Source organism: Theropithecus gelada, chromosome 1 (assembly GCF_003255815.1).
Source record: "Theropithecus gelada isolate Dixy chromosome 1, Tgel_1.0, whole genome shotgun sequence".
Taxonomy (NCBI): Eukaryota; Metazoa; Chordata; class Mammalia; order Primates; family Cercopithecidae; genus Theropithecus; species Theropithecus gelada.
Window position 1 is genome coordinate 5,913,639 of NC_037668.1, and position 18,625 is coordinate 5,932,263.

The window sequence follows — 18,625 nt, forward strand, 5'->3', positions numbered from 1 at the left end:
TCATTAATTTGAAAGGTTATTTTTATATTGCATAGGTCCACTTGCCTCTAAATAAAATGAACCTAAAATAAAAACAAACTCATACTTTGTGAGACATCCTGGTATTTAGAATTTTTCTACCTGTCTCTGAAAGTCAGAACCATACTCCAGTGAGGCAATTATTTGGTTATTTAACTTCTCAAAGTGTTTATATTATACACAGGTCATATTGTACATATTTAGAAAGTCTGTAGATCAGCGGTCCCCAACCTTTTTGGCACCAAAGAGTGATTTCATGGGAAGCAATTTTTCCACGGACCTGGGGGCAGGGGGAGGGGGTGCAGGGAGGGGATGGTTTCAGGATGATTCAAGTGCATTACATTTACTGTGCACTTTATTTCTATTATCATTTCATTGTAATATATAATGAAATAATTATACAACTCACCATAATGTAGAATCAGTGGTAGCCCCGAGCTTGTTTTCTTGCAACTAGACGTCCCATCTGGAAGTGACGGGAGACAGTGACAGATCATCAGGCATTAGATTCTCATAAGGAACACGCAGCCTAGATCCTCACATGCACAGTCCACAATAGGGTTTGCGCTCCTCTAAGAATCCAATGCTGCTGCTGATCTGACAGAGATGGAGCTCAGGTAGTAATGCAAGCAGTGTGAGCAGCTGTAAATACAGATGAAGCTTCACTCTCCCCTGCAGCTTACCTCCTGCTGTTTGGCCAGTGGGGGGTGTGGGTGGCTGGGGACCCCTGCTGCATATTATACACCCAGCTTTCAGAGAGAGAATTTTTCCCAACTGCAGATTATAAAATTAAGTCAACAGGTATTTTTCTTACCCTTCTATGGTTATTACTATTCCAACTAAATGTGTGAATGGCCTAATCTAATTGTTTTTACATCTTGGTTTAATTTCTCAGTAACAAGTAATTAACACCAAAATCTCATTTCTTTTTTGAAATCAAAACAAAAGCCCAAGTTCCTAGAAATTACTATACAGGGATAAATGAAGCACTGAAGGTGGGAGAACCATGAAATTACAGTCAATTCTTGGACAACACGGGTTTGAACAGTGTGGGTCCACTTATATACAGGTTTTTTTTCTGTAAGTATATTGGAAAATTTTTTTGAGATTTATGACAATTTGAAAAAAGAAACCATGTAGCCTAGAAATACAGAAAAATTAAAATGGTATGTAGATACTAGCCTATTTTATCATTTACTATAAAATACACACAAATCTATTATAAGAAGTTAAAATTTATAAAAACATACAAACACAAACTGTACATGGCACCATTCACAGTTGAGAGAAATGTAAACAAAGATACAGTATTAAATCATAACTGCATAAAATTAACTGTAGTACATGCTGAGCTACTATAATTATTTTGTAGTTACCTCCTGTTGCTATTGTGGTGAACTCAAGTGTCGAAAGGTCTGTTTAAAACACCATGTGATGCTACCCATCTCTGTGTGGGCAGTTCATCTCTTCATAAACTGTGGATCACAGTAAAAAGTGATCCCTTGCGGTTCCTGCATATTTTTCGTGATTAGTGCAATACTGTAAACCTTGAGGACATAAAAACTGCAAGACCCATATGAAGTACCACCAGTGATAGAAGTGCTCCCAAGAAGCACAGAGGAGTCACGACATTAGAAGGAAAAGTTGAATTGCTTACATACCATAGATTGGGGTCTGTGGTTGCCCACCATTTCAAGATAAATGAGTCCAGCATAAGGACCATTGTAAAAAAAAGAAAAAAAGAAAGAAGGAAAGAGAAAGGAAAGCAAAAAGAAAAGAAAACTCATGAAGCTTTTGCTGCAGTTATGCCACCAGGCATGAAAACCTTACACTTTTTGTGAAATAGCTTTTTAACTTGCACTTAAAATGCAGCTTCATGTGAGTACAGGAGTGCTCTAAGGCAGATCTATAGATTCCAATGTGATTCAAGAAAAAGCAAAGTCATATGAAAATTTAAAGCAAAAGGAAAGTAGCTTTGCTAAGAAGCAGCAGACAAGTTCATAGATGCCATTCAGAAGATAAATGAGAAGAAAAGAAATCTGCCTTAACAGGTTTTTAATGCAGTAGAAAGTGCCTATTCTGGGAAACAATGCCACAAAGGAAATTTATTAGAAAGAGAAGCAAGCACCATGATTTAGGCAGGAAAGGGTAAGCTAACACTGTGCAAATGCTGTTGTGTTTGCAATCAGGACTACACATATCTGTAAAGCTGCTAACCCCCGAGCCTTGAAGAAAAAATAAAAATAAAAATAAAAAACACCAGCTGCCAGTCTTTTGGTTGTATACCAAGAAGTCCTAGACAGTAAGAACCCTTTTTCTGGATTGGTTCTGTCAATGCTTTGTCCCTAAAGTCAGGAAGTACCTTGCTAGTAAGACACTACCTTTTAAAGTTCTTTTGATACTGGAGAATGCCCCTGACCACCTAAAACCCCATAAATTCAACACCAAGGCAATGAAATGGTCTCTGTGCTCCCAAACACAACATCTTTAATTCAGGAATAAGGGGGTCATAAGGACTTTTTAGATCTATTACACACAGTACTCTGGAAAGGACTGTCAATGCTGTGAAAGAAAAGCCCAAGAGAGAACATTATGCAAGTCTGGAAGGAATGATTATGCCATGTCACTGAAGATGCCATCATCAAGCCCAAACACTAAATTCTGGCTGGAGAAAACTATGCAGATATTGTCATAACTTCATAAGATGTACAAAAGAGTCAGTCAAGGAAGTCATGAAAGAGATTGTGGATGTGGCAAAAAGGTGGGGTGTGAAGGGTTTCAAGAGAAATTCAAGAGCTAATAAACACCACACCACAGGAATTAACAGATGACTTGTTGATGGAGATGAGTGATTCCAAAGCAGTGCAAGATGATAAGGAAGAAAACTTAGAAGCAATGCCAAAGAACAAGCTGATGTAAGACAATCTGGCAGAAGGGTTCCAATTATTCAAGGCTGCTTTTGACTTCTTTTACAACATGGACTCTTCTATGATATGGACACTGAAACTAAAGCAAACAGTAGAAGGATTGGTACCATATAGAAACATTTTTAGAGAAATGAAAAAAGCAAAAAGTCAGGCAGATTAAAATGTATTTCTGTGGATTTAGACCAAGTGTGACTGCCTCTTGTGCATCCCCTTCCACCTCTGCCACCCCGAGTCAGCAAGACCAACCCCTCCACCTCCTCCTCAGTCTACTCAATGTGAAGATGACAAAGAGGAAGACTTTCATGATGATCCACTTCTACTTAGTGAAGAGGAAATACGTTTTCTCTTTCTTAGGATTTTCTTTATAACATTTACCTTTTTTCTAGCTCACTTTAAGAATACAGTATATAATACAAATAACATACAAAATGTGTTGATTGTTTGTGTTACTGGCAAGACTCCCAGTCAACTGTAGGCTATTAAGTTTTGGGGGCATCAAAGTTATACATGAATTTTCGACAGGACAGGAGGATGATGCCCCTAACCCCTGCATTGTTCAAGAATCAAATGTACAACCCTCTATCCTAACAGAAAAAAAACTACATGAATGGTAAATTACTTGAGGTCTATTCTTCATTCAACACATTTTTATGGAACACCTATTATATGTTCTGGGGACAAGAAAAAGTCTCTGCCTTCAAGGGACTTACACTCTAGTGGGAAAGGAGACAGACAGTCAAAAAATAAACACGATAAAATTGTGGTAAGTGCCATGAAGGAAATTAACAAGGCGGTATAACTGATAATGGATAAAATGGGTAACTACTTTAATTAGGGTCATGAGAGAAGGCCCTCTAAGGAACTGACAGCTGACAGCTGAGAGATAAGCAGCAGCCAGCCAGAGATGAACCTAAGAAAATACATTCCAGGCAGATGAAACAAAGCTTGCACAAGCCTGATATGAGAAAGAATAATAGAAGAGCAGAATAATAGAATAATTGGACTAATAGAAGAGCAGAGGGAGGTCAGTGTGGTGGTGAGGTAAAGGAGTGAGGCTGTAAAGGAGGTAAAGCTGGAAAGCAAGGCAAGCATGGTAATGAAGGGCCTTGGAGGCCACCAAAGAGAAAGCCAGGAAAGGTTTAAGTAGGAACAATGTTAGTTTCCAAATTTTGAAGCTCATTCATGTGGCTATGAAAAACCAACTGTAGGAGACAAGAATGGAAACAGACCAGTGGGTCACACAGTAGTCCAGGTGAGAGTGAAGGAGGCTTAACCTAGTAGCTGTGGAAATGCAGAACTGGCATGACATAGTAGTAGATTAGATATGGAGCTTTCGGCCTGAGCAACTGGAGAAACTCACTTACTAAGGTAATGAAGAGTTGTTTTACTCTTCAAATTTCAAACAACTGAAAAACAATTTTAAAAATACGAAAAAATGGATTTTAGATATTAGACACCAGGCAGCACAGGATAGTAGAATTAAACAAGGTGAGTCCCATAACTGCTCCAAGATTATTTCATTCAAGCAGTTTTACAAGGAGGCAGTTTCTAGGCTGTGGTGCAAAAAGGGAGAACCCAAAAAGAACCAAGTAGTCTTGCTGAGTTGAGGAGACAGAATTGAGAATTTGGAGAAGGCCTGGGGTCTAGAATTTATAAGTAGGAGTACCAGAGAGAATGCAGCTGCACAGAGAAGGGAGGGTTCCAGAGACATGCAGAGGGCTCCTTTCAAGTCTTTAGCTGAATATTGATCAGCACAAGCATATGAGGGAATACCCAAGAACAGGTTAAGAACCTCCAAGAAGCAGGCAGAAAAATTCCAGAAGTTCACACAAGTCTGGGAATAGTTCACGCTACTACAGCCAAAGAAAAAACCTCATAATGAACAGAGCATCAGGTAGAGTACTCAGAAGGATATTGCTTCAGTGAACGGAGAAAAACTAAAGGCTGCTCTTGCCCACCTAACAAAGCTTAAAAGCAAGCCTTGAAATAATCAGACTATTTCCAATAACTTTACAGTGTTCCAAAACAAAGTCTCAAGAATATTTAAAAGACTACCAAGAAGAATACATACATACACACAAACACCAACAGTATAAAATTCATAGCCAATAAAAAATTACCAGGCATGCAAAACAGCAGGAAAATGACCCAAAATGGGGGGGGGGGGGGAAGTGACACAATAACTGTTTTAATATCCTTATATACTATTCCTATTATAAATGTATTATGTTACATGAGGTAGAGAAAAGAATACTCATGTTAAAGAGAGACATGGAAGATATAAAAAAGACCAAAATCAAACTTCTAGAGATGAAAAATGCATAGGATGGGATTAATAGCAAATCAGTGCAAAAAAGCAAACTTGAAGGCACAGCAAACGAAATCATCCAAAATTAAAACAAACATAAGGCTGGACAAACATATAAAGCATCAGTGAGTTGAGGAACAACTTCAAGCAGTCTAATATACATGTAAATTTGAGTCCCAGAAGGAAGTAGGTAAGAGTAGACTATAGAAAATTTATTTTAAGGAATAGCAAAAATGTTTCCAAATTTTATATGAAAATAGAAAACTCTATATAAAATATGAAAATTACAAAACCAAAGATCCAATAAGTTCAACAAACCCCAAGCACAGAACACATGAAGAAAACTAAACCAATGTACACTATAATTGAATTGCACAAATTCAATGGTAAAGATAAAAATCTTAAAAGTAGCCAGAGTTAAAAAAAAAAAAAAAAAAAAGACACTTACAGAGGAGCAAAGATTAGAGTGACTGTAGACTTCTTGTCAGAAACAATGCAACCCAGGAGGTAACAGCACAACCACATCTTTAAACCTAGAATTTTATACCCAGCAAAAGTATCTTTCAAATATGAAGATTCAAAATCTTTCTCAATAGGGTAGGCCTATACACCTTGCTAAAAGAATTTTGGATTTTCATCTTCATAGTGCTAGTAAGCTACTAATGGATTCTAAATGACGAAACTTACATTTCAGGAAAGACATATTACACTTCTGAGATGAGTAGGTTAGGCATGGGGGAAAGAGGAGTCAAGCATACATAAGAGCAGAGATAGCAGAAACTTGTTCAAAAAACCAAGGATGCTGACTTAAGAGCAATGGCAGTGGGGAGGAAGAAAAAGTGGACTGATCAGAAAGATACCTAGAAGATAATTATTCAAAGACTTGGTGATTGATTGGATGTGAGGTATGAGGAAGAAAAATGAGTCAAGAATCATTCCTAAGTTACTGATATGATTAACTATACTTACATATAATTTTACCCATCTGAAAAATAATTTAAACCAATATACACCATCAAAACCACAACTGAAGCAATCCACACAAGTGAATTAATATACTCTAAACACTGCTTTTAAACTAAGAATTCACTGTGTAAAAGTTGTACATAAAAATAGAACAGCATTTTTGTAGAAGAAAAAGATGAAGGCATCAGTTTTCATTTGAAATCTGCAGTGAGCTCAATTTTGGATTTGAGATTACTGCTACTGTTCCCTATGGAAATAGTAAAAGCATGGTTTCTATGAGCCATCTGTTGAGATGCTGAAGTGCTTCTACAGAACACTTCCTTCTAAAGGTAGATCACTATAATGGAGTTTTACCATTTAAAAAATTGTAACTCATGTATAAAAGGTTGCATATTTTTGGTAATCAACTTCTAGTTCGGCAACCTTGCTTTCTATGTTTCTATCTTCACAGGAATTATCAGTGAGATTTTTTTTAAAGGACTTTAAATAGTAACATATTTATTGTAGATTTGCTAAGTATTAAATACTTTACACTGTGCAAGTACCTTGCATGATAACCTCATTTAATCTTAACAACCCTATTATGTAGTTATTATCCCCACTTGTAGTTACTATTCCCATAAATGGGTTAAGAAGTGAGGAAATTAATATACAAAGAGCTAATAAGTGGCAAGGCCAAAGATTTGAACTCAGAAAAGTCTGACCTCAATCCCTGGACTCTTCAGAAATCCACCTCTAAAACTCACAAATCTTCCTGCTTATTAGAAAATATGCAACTGATACTCTGATTTTGAATGAATACATGCTTTACATGTAATAACCAAGTTTCTAAATTATGTTTATTTAAAAGTTCACAAAACCTTATCATTAAAATGTTCAAGCTTTCAATTTGCCTCAAGAGATTCTTCAAAATTAGCCAGGTGTGGTGGTGGGCACCTGTAATCCCAGCTACTCAGGAGGCTAAGGCAGGAGAATCACTTGAACCCAGGAGGTGGAAGTTGCAGTGAGCCAAAATGGTGGCACTGCACTCCAGCCTGGGCAACACAGCAAAATTCTGTCTCAAAAAAAGGAAAAAAAAAAGAGATTCTTCAAAGCAGGTAACTTAATGAGCAAGAATTATAAGTAGACTATTAGAGTTTCATTAACATATGTATATGCATGTGTATAAGAGGATGCTGCATTACAGAATCTATATCATCAGAGGCATGGCATGGTCGACTATAGACACTGAGGACCTGAAAATGTACTGAGGGTTTAATACATTAAGTTGCACAACAGATAAACTATCAATGATGCTTGTGATAGGACACATAACACTGTGTTAGGAACCACAACTCAGATGACCTATATGGAAACCATGCTTCCATGACTTCCACATAGAACATGGAAACCATGTTGTATGATGGAAATGGATGAGTAGGCATATACTTAAATTTTTCATGCTGAATTACATGGCATATTGTGTGCATGCATCGTTCACCAACAACTATACAGTTATTAGGATTAACTCAACATTGTAAACTAACAAAACATTTATCCACAGTTCAACAGAAACTCAGAGTTTAAAAGTTATTTTTCTTCCTTCAACAACAAAGAAAACCTAGAAACTGAAAGTCTCCAGTAAAGTTCTTTTATTTGGATTTAACCTAAAATAGTTTGATCTCTCTTTGATAGAGAAATGAAATCTCCAATTCTATAGACTATAATGTAAAAATATTGAATTTGCATATTTCCAATAAAAGACATTTGCTTCATGCTTTGGGCATCTACCATAGTTGCCCAAAAGACTATGGCCAGTAAACGTAACTGTCACAGTACAGAAGTGCACATAATAAATTTACTAACTTACAAAATTGTCCTTGTGTTACCAAAACACACAGTGTCTTTAGTCGGCTGACTATTCGTGTTGTTTGAAAAGCATGAAGATACAGGTTTTTAGCATGCACGCCCAGTTGGAAAAGGACTTGTTCCTCTGGAAACACCATTCATTCACTTTGGCAGAGCTGAGAGCACCTGTGCATGTGAACAAGCAGGTGGGTATCTCACTGGTTTCTGCAGTCATCTCTTTCCTTGATAGGTAAGTTTTGATACCAGTCAGGGGAGAGTCCAGGCATTTAACTCAGCTTATGATTTAATTTTCCACAACTAAGAAAACAAAATCACCAAAATAAGTTAGTTCTAGGAAAACCAGGTGGGATTTATAGGTACACTTACATGACTATAAACAAAGAATCCTTTATAAAAGAAGAAAAGGTATCAAGTCTGGCAATAGCAACCATAGAACATCATAGAGAAAAAACATTTAAAACTTCCAGGATCAAAAATAATACAATGCAGTTCATGAACTGGTTTTCATTCATTCTACCTCTGTACATTTCCCAGGATAAGAGTAAGACCGTTACCCAGCTCAGGCTATTAAACTGATGTGAAATTCAAACTTGATTTTTTTGTTCCATTCAAGAGCACTGTCTGTTATACTTGTGTAAAATGAGAACACCAAAGCTCTGAAAGAAAAGCCTGTGGAGCACCAATCAAAATGCCTATTTCTTTACCTCAAGAGTTATTTCCATGCTAGAAACACTCACACACACACACACACACACGTGTGAAGAACACAGATTTCTGTACATAGTAATTTTTAAGACTAAGATGCTACAGAGTGGTGGGGATACTTACTCTTATATTAAATCCTAGAAGATCACTTATAACACCTGAGACAGCAGAAAGGATAACTACTCTTGTGATATTGTAGATTAAGGGATTCATTGTCAGTCCATAGAGTCTAAACGGTGTGTCCAGCTCCTACAAAAAACATCAAAGAATTGAAATGAGACACATGTTTTCTCATAGCTACTCAGTGACTTCTTGCTGTGTTTTGTCTTGGGTATAGATGAATGCTTAAGGCTGCCTTTCCTTAATATTCAAAGAGCTACCTTCAAAACATCCATAACGCGTTCTCACCTACTTTTCTACTAACTAAGATTTTTTTAGGTGGATTTGAGCAATATGTCATTTGTGGTTTAAAATATATAAAATATGACAGACATCAGCAATCATCAGAACCTGGGTAACAAAATTGGAAACTTTTTCATAGTAGTTATTAACCCAAAATCATCAGGTCAGCATTTTGAATCTACACAGCCTAGCATCTATCTCTTACTGGGTTCTGAGAAGTAAAACATTAATTAATTTATTTAAAACAGGCTAACTCACTTTATTTTTCTGGTATAAAACCACCATGTGGTGGCCACAGCTAGAGCCTGGGTCCTCTACATGGAGACTCTGGTATGGGTCTCTAGGCCATAGTCAGTGAATTCCAGATAGGGAGATTTGGTGAACATGTCTCTTTCCAGAGGTTGGGGCTGAAATAGCTGTAGGTATTGGAGATGGCATCAAAGGTGCCCTTGGCAAAATTGGTCAGGGTAGCAGCGCAGTCCCCAAAGTGCAGCAATGGTGGGTATCCACCATCAGCAGCAGGTTCTTGGGCACAGGGGCTAAGACGCTACCAATGCCTCTGGAGGCAGGGATGAGGCCACCAGGACAGAGATGCAGGCTGCCAGTCACCTTGCAAGGGCAGTGTGAGTATGGGGCTTGCTAATCTTGTTTCCCCAGTAGCCTCCTCACACAGGGAGGATAAAGAGCTTGACCATGATTATAGCCCCATGGAGGGTGCTGGCTACCTACGTGGAGCACTAACACCCAGAACAACATAGCCACTGTAGTCCTCGATGGTGACAAATGCCTTGAACCTGGTCCTTGATGCACAGGGAGAAGAGGCGTATCTCCTCCAGGGGCTTGATCTTCATGTCCTTGACCAGATGGCCCAACTTGGTGATGGGAAGCCACTCTTTGTCCTTAACCTTGCCTCCAGGAGCTCTGTGACCTCAGCTCTGGTCCTAACCACCACTGTGACCCCTACCCCTGATGCCACTGTGGAAGAGTCCACTTCCAGGACTCCTCCCAACCCAAGGTATCATCTGCCATTTAATGTTTTCTCAGAGAAGAGACTGATTTAACTTAAATGATAGTAAAAGTGTATCACAACCTATGACTTACTTTCAACAACTTGGTGGACAGCTTTAATACATTGTTTACTAGAGTAAGCTGTTCTTTCTTATTTGGCTTTTTTTCCATCTTAAGATATAAATTAATCTAAGGGAAGGAATAGAAATTAAGGTAAATTTCTTAGGAAAAAAATATGTATACTGCATAAAATCTGGCATATTTCAAAGGTCATGTTTTCAAGTAAAATAAATTTTGAAATTCCAATAACTATTGATACAGAGAACATATGTCACATACTCTAGCCCCCAGCCCTGATCAGTCTCACTCTGGCAAAGAAAAAATACTTAGTGATGAAAAAATTATTAATGATGAAGCAATTTAAATATCAAAACAATGAAAAATTTTAATATTACTTGCAATATAACATAATTAGCACATAAGCACCTTGAGTTCAAAACCTATATCTTATTCATCTCACTATCCCCCTAGATAATCTAACATCCTCATTAAACATGGAAGAAGATAGCTCCTGTTACTTTACTAATTCCTTATATTTTGCCTTGTATGAAGAATTCTCCAGTATGATTCTAAGACAAAAAAAAAAATGATAAATGTTTTTATTCAAAGTTTATGGAAAAACTTGAAATTAAAAACAAAATTACAAAAAAAAACACTTTATACTACTCTGTATTTACAAGAGATATTTCTCAATCTTGGTATCTATTCACATACTGAAAACCAAGTATTTTCCAAACATTGAATAATGTATTCTATGTCTGATACAGAAGAATTCAAGAAGCTTATTATACATGCTAAATGACACGTACTCTAAAGATCTAATACTTGACATAGAGTATGAGATTAAAAGCATGCTCCATTACCACCAATAAAAATCTCTCTATAGTGTACAAAGTCTTTTCAATCCATTAGATCTTAATTCTCATAATCCTGGGAGCAAGAGGAGATATTACATCCATTTTATTAGGGATAAGCAACTACAGAGCAGCAAAGTGACTTGTGAGGTCCTTTAGCTAGAATGTGATAGCTAGACAGTGATTAAACCCTGAATCCTCTGCAGGGACCTTACAGTGTATTATGCTACCCCTAACCACTAAACCCAATTGACAGGACTGATCAATACCTGTTCTGTAAGTAATATCGAAACATTGCTGTATTTCTTATTGGTTTCAGACCCCAATGAGGCCAGACGCAATAAGAAAAGTAGTAAAGCTGTTTCCCAGATCAAAAACTCCCAGTTATAAGCATCATTCAGGAAAGTTTTGTGTCCTTGGAGAACCTATATAAAGGATCAAAAAAAGTTTAGTTTTTCATTTACCTTAAAATCATATCATTACTTTTACTCTGTCAATTTCAGAACATTTCCAAAAATCCAGTATTTTAATACTCAAAGCAGAAGAGCTTTAATACCCAAAGTATTACCTATTTATTTAATCATCATATATTTAAGTTTCCTAGATTTTCTCCTTTAGCAAGGGTCTAGAAGTAACAAAGAAGGAAAATACCACAAATAAAATAAGACAAATGCATTTGCAACTACTTTAACTATCAGTGTGTCCATTCACAACGATATGGCAACCATTACTCAAAGTAATAACTTTGCATTATGTCAAGTGAGCTCCCTAAAACATGTGGCTCATCCCACTGGTATGACTAGAAAGTCCTAACGATCAGTTCTTTATTCTGTTTTAGGCTCCAAATAACAATAGCAGAAGGAACTATGCGTCAAATTTTCTGGTAAAAGGTTTCTGTTTTTGTTTTTAAATTTGTTGATTTAAAAGTAAAGAAATTTACTCAAACAAGCCCAAAGTAAGATGGAATTTACTGAAAAACATACAGATAATGCTCACGGAAACCTTGTGAAAAACAGGAAGTCACCAAGCAGCTGCCCTCTGCATCTCGCTTCCCCCAGGGCTACGTAGGCTCCCATCTCCACTCCTCTTAGCCAGCTCCATTGCCTTACAAGACCTTTGTTTTCTGCCTCCCCACTGAGTTTGACTCATATTAGCTTTGGCTTGTCATGGCACCCTAGCAGCAGACTTCTCAAGATAAAATGTGGAAATCAGAAAGCAATAGAATCCTAAAAGTGCTGAAAGGAAATAACTGGCAACCTGGAATTCGATTCCTGATTAAAAAATATATATATTCAAAAGTGAAAGTGATAAAATATATTTTCAAACAAGCAAAAACTGAGGGAATTCATCACCAGCAGACTGTCACTAAAATAAATACTAAAGGAGTTACTCAGGTAGGAGGAAAATAATCCCAGAGAGAAACACAGAAATTCAGGAAATAATAAAAAGCAATGGAAAAGGTAAATATGTGAGTAAATATAAATGATTAATTACACACAACAATAATAATTACATCTTGTGGTTTTAAAATATATGTAAAATTAAGGTGAAGGACAATAATACAAAAGGTGAAAAAGTAAATGGGATGAACTGTTCTAAGGGCCTAGCATTATCAAGAGAGTGATAAATTAATCATTTTATTAGACTATAAAAAATTAAGCATGCATGTTGTAATCTCTTTACTACTTAAAACAATAGTAAAAGAATATATAACAAGTTAATAGGATTAAGTGGAATATTTAAAAATATTTGGTTAATAAAAAGATGGTAAGAGGAGTGAAAAAGGAAAATTAGCAGGTAGCAAAAGTAAGAACCAAATATATTTGTGGTTATAGTAATAACATTAAGTTTAAATGGGCTAGACACTCCAAAATCTAAGACTGTGAGGATGGATTAAAAAACAAGCAAGCAACTGGGCACAGTGTCTCATGCCTATAATCCCAGCACTCTTGGAGGCAGAAGCAGGAGAATCCCTTGAAGTCAGGAGTTCAAGGCCAGCCTGGGGAACAAATCCAGACTCCACTTCTACAAAAAATTAAAAACTAACCAGGCTAGGTAGCATGTGCCTGTAGTCCCAGCTACCAAAAAAAAAAAAAAAAGAAGAAGAAGAACGAACAAACGAACACCAAGCAACCATAAGAGGACATGCTGATTATGAGAGACACAACTAAAATATAAGAACAAAAGAATAAAAACAGGTAGACAAAGATATAACATGTAGAAATGAATCAAGACAGCTGGTGCAACGAAATTAACATCAAATCAATAAGAAACATTACAAAGAGAGACATTTTATAGGGTCATGAAAGGCCAAGCCTGACATTTTTCCAGATTAAAGGAGACTAGACACATGACAATTAAATGCAATATGTAATTCTGAATTGGATCCTGGACTCAGAAAAAAAAAAATAAATCACTATAAAGGACATAAAAGTCAATTGCCCAAAAAGATGGATAACAAAACTAAATCTGGTTGTACCCCGTTACACATAAAGCAAAAATCGACAGAAGAGGACACATAGACAAATCCACAATCAGACTTGAACACACCTCTACCAATGACTGACAGAATAAGCAGACCAAAAAATTCAGTAAGGATGTAGGTAATTTGATACATATAGGACACTGCTCTCAACAATGACAGAATATAAATCTTGTCAATGTGCTAATGGAAAATTTAATGAAACTGAATATATGCTGGATAATAAAGTAAACCTCTACATATTTAACAGGACTGAAAATATTCAGAGTATGCTTTGACCACAGTAGAATTACATTAAAATTCAATAAATGCAAAAGTATAAGATAAACCTGTAACTTCTTTTAATGCAGAAAGCACAGAAGTGCTTTACAAAAAGGAGACCCTATCAAAAGGATAAAGGAGGGGGTTTCTAGGGGCTCCCACTGGCCAAATTTGGGACAATGTAGGCATCAAAGCAAATATAGTAACAGATTTTTTTTTTTTGTAGAGATGGGTCCTCATTATGTGGCCCAGGTTGGTCTTCAACTCCTGGCCTCACACAATCCTCCCACATTAGCCTCCCAAAGTGCTGGGATTACAGGTGTTAAGCTACTATGCCCAGCCTATAGTAACAGATTTTAACCCACTGTATAAAAATGAGAATACATGATTCCACAGTATAATAAATAAATGAATGAATAAATGAGAGGGAAAGAAATGAAAGATCTACCTTGGAGTGACAACTAATAAATACAGAAGGAATAATGTAGTTGGAAAATCAGTATTTTACAATCATACGATAGTTTTATATCAATTAATAATTACCAACTAAAATTAGACTGATCTTACAGTTTGAAAGGACTTCAAAATTACTTGTATTCCCATTTTGAAAAGTTAGAAAAATTACCAAATATCCAAAATAGTAAAAAATGTAGATGTACTAAAAATACATACTTAAAGACAGTGACCTAAGTCTAAAACAGAAAGCGAATCCTATATTAGAATTTTCATTTTTCCTTAAAGCAGATGTGAAACTTTTACCTGAGCACAACAAATGAAAGCAATCGAAAGTGTCAGTAGGAAGACTGAGGATACAACCACATCAACTGAACGCTGTGGCCCCCGTCTCTGTGGAGTGAGACACATGTTAATGTTTTAGATTACTGGCAGACAGCAACCGCCCTCACATCATTAACACTCTGAACTGTACTACGTTCGTGTGAAAATGTTTATAAGAAGTTTCTGAGATAGGATTTTAACATATTCAGTACATAAAGTCATCAACTTTAAGTACTGAAATCCATGCATTTTCAAATTAAGGGTGACTGATTCATTAACATACTGGAATATTTCCCAAAAAAGCTGGAATATTTTCCAAAAAAGCTGGAATATTTCCCAAAAAAGTCAGAAAAATATACACTATTTAATTATCACTTTGCCCCTAGGAAATTTAGATTTTCTTTTCCCTTTCTAAGCTCTTCTTTACCTACCCCTACCAGCTTTGCAGAGAGATGACATCCAACTTGCTGTCCAGCAAGTTTGTCGGCTGCTGATACGATCTGCCTGACACCCAGAACTACACTGTCTACTGAGTAACTGCTGCCAGGAGCTTCAGTGAGCATATTCTTGCATATACTCTATTGTTAATCAAATAAAACTCACCTTTAGATAGGAACGCAGTGATAACCATATTTTAATATTCTCCACTTTCTTAAGTCTGAAATGAGGTATTTCATATTTCCTAGCTTTCCTGGCAGAAGTAATATGGCTGAAGAGTTTTGCAAATAAAAATCTCTAGAAGAGGTTTAAAAAAAAATCACAGTGAAATGTATGTATGTGTCTGTGTATTCACATAATTGCCAATGATATTCGCAGAATACAAAAATGTTAAAAAGAATGAAGTTCTAATCAGTGATCACTAAGATGGGCAGTGAAAATTTTCATTAATAGCTCATTACCCTGTTGTTTCCAAAGCACATTACATAGTAATATACTTCTTCACAATGTGGTACACTCAACATTTGCAAGGAATATTCTTTGGAGACCCCCAAAGAATGGTTGGCATTTGTGGATCCACTACTTCACAAACTCAAATGTTTATACATCATTCTGCCTTATTCCCAAATTAAATTTCTATTCAAAATCACATTTCTGGGGCTGGGCATGGTGGCTCATGGCCTGTAATCCCAGCACTTCGGGAGGAAAGACAGGGGAATCACTTGAGCCCTGGAGTTCAAGACAAGCCTGGGCAACAAAGTAAGACCTCACCTCTACAAAAATACAAAATATTAGTCGGGTGTGGTGGCGCAGGCCTATAGTCCCAGCTACTGGGGAGGCTGAGCTGGAAGGACTGCTTGATCCTCAGGAGGTCAAGGCTGGAGTGAGCCGTGATCACACCACTGCACTCCAACCTGGGCAACAGAGCAAGACCCTGTCTCAAAAAAATAAAATAAAATAAATCACACTTCTTCTGCATATCACCAATATTTTAAACCCTCCATCCATAATTTTTATCAAATTTCAATTCACGTATTTCTCACTTGGCCATTTTTCACAAAAACATTATCACATGTAGATAATTATTTTATTCTATGGATAAAAAACAAAAAAGGGACACTGAGGTACAGAAGCTAAGCAGTCGGCTAGGCTCACTCACTGGCTAAGCCACTTATTCTACATGTGGGGCCTGGCAAAATTTCAGATTACAATGTGTAATACGTAAACAGTCAATAACACAAACAATAAATCCACAAATATCAAAAGTCCACTTATCAATCCATTATTGCCCACATCAACTTGAAGAGAGACCAAATCAAGAGAACAAAAACAACTCAATGGAATATCATATACAAAAACAGAGGTAAAAAATTTTACTTATTTCTCCACTGACCTGTTTATATGTTCTCTCTGCCACACACATCATGAAAAAAAACATCCAAGTAAGACACAATCTTTCAAAAAAATTAATTATGGACAAAACAATAATAGGTGTAACAGGTGGTGCCCCACAAAAGAGAGTCAAGATCTCCTCAGCTGAAATGGACTTTAGCTGGTCAAGGCTCTTCTCACGGAAAAGTCGATGTAAGAATGGAAAAAATGCTAATCCAATAGTGACAACATTTCCCAGCATCTGATAACCTACTCCTTGCTGATAGGCATTGACCTGTGAATTATTTACAATTTCTATCATTATTGTGTAGCTAAATGGAGTTACAAAGCAGTATTTATCAAACACTATTCAGACTATTAAAAACACATTCTAAAAGTATAAATACAAATGACATACAGATTTATGACTTTTAAATCTTATTAAAAATTGGGATTTAATGAGATAGGAATACCTGTAGAGCATACCTGAACAGTTGACTATGCTAACAGAGACCAGGTATAACAAATAATATATATACTACCATGTAAAGACTCTGACTACAAAATTACATATATATGTTAATAATATATTACATATAATATAGATGATATATATATGTGCTTCAAAAGCAGAGTCATACTGTTTTAATCACTAAGAGATTCTTATAAAATAGCTCCTGATCACTTAGTATATTTTTTGAAAAATCTGGAAACATATTCAATCTTACCCTGCTCATGATGATGCCACTTATTTCCAACACAGACATATCCATCTTTTTGCACTCATTCCCCTCCCAGATTATTGCACTAACTCGATCAGAGGAAGGACTTGAATTCTGAAGCCAGAACAAATGATTCTGAGAAGAAAAATATAAAATTGTTTCTATCCATGCTTTATTGCCTCCATTAGTTTTTCTTTCCCAGGCTCCATTCATTTGCCAACACTCTAATAACCGCTTCTATAATGCTGGTCCTTTTTTTCTCTTTTTTTTTTTTTTTTTTTTTTTTGAGACAGGGTGTCACTATGTTGCCCAGATTGGTCTCAAACTCCTGGGCTCAAGCAATCCTCTCATCTGCCTCCCTCTACACAGCCTTCTGCGTAGCAAGGACCACAATCACATACCACCATGGCCTGCTAGGGCCATTTTTCTTCACTAAGCCATTCTCTTACCTAGGGAGAGACTAAATGTCTTCTGTTATGAGGAGAGATAGCAGTCCATGATCTCCAAGGTCGCTTCCCTCTCTAAAGGTATGGAAGTGAGGATAAGCTTAGTGTAGTCAAGGGCTATTAAGAAAGAATTTCTAGAGCTACGAGATTACACTGGGAGTAATAGGAAGTAAAGGAAGATACTAAAAGGCCTTATACATCACATGAATGACTGAGGAGTTAAGTCCGTTTCTGGTCTAACCAGGACACAGAGAATTAGTGAGGCTTAGAAAAGCTCAAGTGGAGACAGTCACAATGAAAACAGCTCCCTCTCCTCCTCTGCCATATCATGTCTCATTCTTTAAATACTAGCTCAAGTCCCATTTCACCACCATGGTCCTCTCTGACAGCCTCAGCCTTACTAACTTTGCCCTTCTCTGAAATGAAAAACTTTTACAGTCTGTATCAGACAAATTAGCATCTTATTATATGGTGCTTTTATGTTGTCCTCTACTTATTTCCTATATAATTATCTTGTTCCCAAACTAAAATATAACCTTCTAGAAAAGGACCATCTGGCATATTTTTTCTCTTTCTACCAAAACGCTTAGCATAATGCCAACAAGCATTTATTGATTTGAATCACTGATTTGACTGATTCACTGACTTATACAACTCATATTTACTAAGCACCTACTATGTATCATGCCTGTGGATAAAATGGAGAACAAGATAGATGTCCTTGCTATCAAGGAGGTTATAGACTTCTGAAGGAAGTTACTATACAGCATGGTAAGGAAAAGCAAGAGTGCTTTAGGAGTATATAGGAAAGGCTTCCTGAAGGAAGCATCACTCAGGCCAAGACCTGCCTGGAAATAAAAAGGAATGAACCAAAAGAATGGGCATTAGAGAAAATTATGTCCCAGGCAAAGAAACCTGTATGCATACGGGCCCAGAGGCGCAGGAGGCCTGGTTACATATCAGCAACAAAGAAGGTTAGTCAAGTCAAGTTCACCATGTGAGGAGCAGGGAGAGAATGGTCAGAGATGAAAC

General features: G+C 36.7%; 1 protein-coding gene across 9 annotated transcripts in view; it reads right to left on the bottom strand.

Annotated features, from left to right (window-relative positions):
- Positions 1 to 18,625, bottom strand: part of PHTF1 (putative homeodomain transcription factor 1) — a 75,635-nt gene that overhangs the window by 6,401 nt on the left and 50,609 nt on the right. For 5 of the 9 annotated variants that reach the window (XM_025364210.1, XM_025364163.1, XM_025364180.1 and 2 more), the window contains 8 exons: positions 17,154 to 17,282; positions 16,448 to 16,720; positions 15,220 to 15,351; positions 14,599 to 14,685; positions 11,366 to 11,521; positions 10,276 to 10,371; positions 8,896 to 9,021; positions 7,832 to 8,364 (listed from right to left, as the gene is read on the bottom strand). In XM_025364210.1, the coding sequence (XP_025219995.1) occupies positions 8,344 to 8,364; positions 8,896 to 9,021; positions 10,276 to 10,371; positions 11,366 to 11,521; positions 14,599 to 14,685; positions 15,220 to 15,351; positions 16,448 to 16,720; positions 17,154 to 17,282 (1,020 nt within the window). In that variant the 3' untranslated portion in view covers positions 7,832 to 8,343. Of the gene's footprint in view, positions 1 to 427; positions 485 to 7,831; positions 8,365 to 8,895; positions 9,022 to 10,275; positions 10,372 to 10,760; positions 10,812 to 11,365; positions 11,522 to 14,598; positions 14,686 to 15,219; positions 15,352 to 16,447; positions 16,721 to 17,153; positions 17,283 to 18,625 lie in introns of those variants that run through there. The other 4 variants (XR_003116474.1, XR_003116475.1, XR_003116476.1 and 1 more) reach the window with 2 other exon arrangements.